The sequence below is a fragment of the Rhinatrema bivittatum genome, chromosome 1 (genome assembly GCF_901001135.1).
Source record: "Rhinatrema bivittatum chromosome 1, aRhiBiv1.1, whole genome shotgun sequence".
Classification (NCBI taxonomy): domain Eukaryota; kingdom Metazoa; phylum Chordata; class Amphibia; order Gymnophiona; family Rhinatrematidae; genus Rhinatrema; species Rhinatrema bivittatum.
This window is the reverse complement of record NC_042615.1, coordinates 836,167,319-836,170,604: the sequence shown is the minus strand read 5'-3', so window position 1 is coordinate 836,170,604 and position 3,286 is coordinate 836,167,319. Positions and strand designations below refer to the sequence as shown.

At 49.1% G+C, this 3,286-nt stretch overlaps 1 protein-coding gene across 1 annotated transcript; it reads right to left on the bottom strand.

The window, feature by feature from the left end:
- Positions 1–1,752: 1,752 nt before the first annotated feature.
- On the bottom strand, positions 1,753–2,796 carry LOC115073659 (uncharacterized protein DDB_G0271670-like). The gene is made up of 2 exons (XM_029572261.1): positions 2,734–2,796; positions 1,753–2,652 (listed from the first exon to the last, which is right to left on the bottom strand). The coding sequence occupies exons 1-2, from the start codon at positions 2,794–2,796 to the stop codon at positions 1,753–1,755; spliced, it is 963 nt and encodes a 320-aa protein (XP_029428121.1).
- Positions 2,797–3,286: the final 490 nt, after the last annotated feature.

Genomic DNA, 3,286 nt, shown 5'->3' with positions numbered 1-3,286 from the left:
TGGTGCACAGCAGAGAGTGAGAGTGAGCACTGCTGGTGCCCAGCTCGAGGCTCTGCCCTGCCCACGGTTCTCGGCTGCCACTAAGCCCACACGTTACTAATTAGTGCGATTGTGAACTGAGCTGAATGCTGTTCCAACAGGTTTCATTTCCACTATAACAATTATTTGATCAATTTATGTAAAGCCTAATATTTATATTAAATGTTAAATGTTAAAAATAGTAGAAAGTGCTCTAAGCATCAAAATCACAGAACATATAGAAAGACATGGTTTAATGGAACAAAGTCAGCATGGCTTTACCCAGGGCAAGTCTTGCCTCACAAATCTGCTTCACTTTTTTGAAGGAGTTAATAAACATGTGGATAAAGGTGAACCGGTAGATATAGTATACTTGGATTTTCAGAAGGCGTTTGACAAAGTTCCTCATGAGAGACTTCTAGGAAAAGTAAAAAGTCATGGGATAGGAGGTGATGTCCTTTCGTGGATTACAAACTGGCTAAGAGACAGGAAACAGAGAGTAGGATTGAATGGACAATTTTCTCAGTGGAAGGGAGTGGCCAGTGGAGTGCCTCAGGGATTAGCAAGTAGCACATTTAAGACTAATCGGAGAAAATTCTTTTTCACTCAACGCACAATAAAGCTCTGGAATTTGTTGCCAGAGGATGTGGTTAGTGCAGTTAGTGTAGCTGGGTTCAAAAAAGGTTTGGATAAGTTCTTGGAGGAGAAGTCCATTAATGGCTATTAATCAATTATACTTAGGGAATAGCCACTGCTATTAATTGCATCAGTAGCATGGGATCTTCTTAGTGTTTGGGTAATTGCCAGGTACTTGTGGCCTGGTTTGGCCTCTGTTGGAAACAGGATGCTGGGCTTGATGGACCCTTGGTCTGACCCAGCATGGCAATTTCTTATGTTCTTATGTTCTTATGTAATAAATACAATTTGCTGCCCCTGGGAGAAGAAACAAATATTTAATGCAAATCACTAAGCAGTTAAGTTAGAAAGTGGAGGAGTAGCCCAGTGCTTAGAACAGCAGATACAAACCAGGGTTCAGATCCCACTGCTGCCCCCTGTGACCTTGGGCAAGTCGCATTACTCTCCTTTGCCTTAGGTACAAACTTAGATTATGAGCTCTCTGGGGATGGGGAAATACCTATAGTACCTGAATATAATCTGCTTTGCTGGAAAGGAAAATAAAAAAATGAAATTTAAACAAATACAATTTTACCTTTTCATATTTTTTTTGCAGATGCTGAAAGTCTCAGCCGGCTGACTGGAGGTGGTGGCAGGGGCATCACTGGTGGCCTCACTGGAGGTGGTAGTGGCAGGGGCATCACTGGTGGCCTCACTGGAGGTGCTGGTGGGCTCATTGGTGGCCTCACTGGAGGTGGTGGTGGTGGCATCACTGGTGGCCTCACTGGAGGTGCTGGTGGGCTCACTGGTGGCCTCACTGGAGGTGCTGGTGGGCTCATTGGCGGCCTCACTGGAGGTGGTGGTGGTGGCATCACTGGTGGCCTAATTGGAGGTGCTGGTGGGCTCACTGGCAGCCTCACTGGAGGTGGTGGCAGCATCACTGGTGGCCTCACTGGAGGTGCTGGTGGGCTCATTGGCGGCCTCACTGGAGGTGGTGGTGGCAGCATCACTAGTGGCCTCACTGGAGGTGCTGGTGGGCTCACTGGTGGCCTCACTGGAGGTGCTGGTGGGCTCATTGGCGGCCTCACTGGAGGTGGTGGTGGTGGCATCACTGGTGGCCTAAATGGAGGTGCTGGTGGGCTCATTGGCGGCCTCACTGGAGGTGGTGGTGGTGGCATCACTGGTGGCCTCACTGGAGGTGCCGGTGGGCTCATTGGTGGCCTCACTGGAGGTGGTAGTGGTGGCATCACTGGTGGCCCCACTGGAGGTGCTGGTGGGCTCACTGGCAGCCTCACTGGAGGTAGTGGCAGCAGTCTTGCTAATGGACTCATTGGCAGCCTCACTGGAGGTGGTGGCAGCATCACTGGTGGCCTCACTGGAGGTGCTGGTGGGCTCATTGGCGGCCTCACTGGAGGTGGTGGTGGCAGCATCACTAGTGGCCTCACTGGAGGTGCTGGTGGCCTCACTGGAGGTGCTGATGGAGTCACTGGTGGCCTTGCTAGTGGGCTTGTTGGCAGCCTCACTGGAGGTGGTGGTGGCAGCAGCATCACTGGTGGCCTCACTGGAGGTGCTGGTGGGCTCATTAGTGGCCTCACTGGAGGTAGTGGCAGCAGCCTCACTAGTGGGCTCATTGACAGCCTCACTGGAGGTGGTGGTGGCATCACTGGTGGCCTCATTGGAGGTGCTGGTGAGCTCACTGGTGGCCTCACTGGAGGTAGTGGCAGCAACCTCGCTAGTGGGCTCATTGACAGCATCACTGGAGGTGCTGATGGATTCACTGGCGGCCTTGCTAGTGGGCTCATTGACAGCCTCACTGGAGGTGGTGGTGGCATCACTGGTGACCTCACTGGAGGTGCTGATGGACTCACTGGCGGCCTTGCTAGTGGGCTTGTTGGCAGCCTCACTGGAGGAGGTGGTGGTGGCAGCAGCAGCATCACTGGTGGCCTTACTGGAGGTGCTGGTGGGTTCACTGGTAGCGTCATCGGAGCTGGTGGTGTCACTGGAGGTGGTGCTGGTGGTCTCGATGTTTCAATCCTTGTTGACTGCATGAAGCAGCTTATGGTAAGTTCTACACAAATTAGAGATGTAGCCAGTGCTCACGGGGTTATCGGGTTGCAGGATTAATTCTCTGATCCTCAGCTTCTTTGAGTTCAATAATTGCATTGCAAGATCTAAAAACCCACTTAAGTACAGGATATCATATAAGAAACAATATTAGATCTAAAAACCCACTTAAGTACAGGATGTCATATAAGAAACAATATTCATAAAACAAAAATATAAATACAAATGACTAAATCAATAAATAAATCTTATAGAAAAACAAATTAAAAATAAAAATGTATAAAAGAACTGTAAAAAACAAAGAAGGCAACCAGAAAGAGGATTTCTTATGTAAAGGTAATAATGCAAACATTAACAAATGAAGTGCAATAGAAGTAGATTCATGGCCATGCTTTGACTAGACAGGATGTATTAGTGATACGTGCAAAGAAGCTTTTCTACGCTGCCTGACAAAGCACGATTTCTGCCTGCTTTGCGGGGTTTGTGAGACGAGCACAGCTGCAGGACAGGTGCATCATCTGCCAGTGGGAACTGGGCAAACAGCATCTCCGCTTCTCTCCTCACCGTAGAAGAACTTATTTGCATGTCA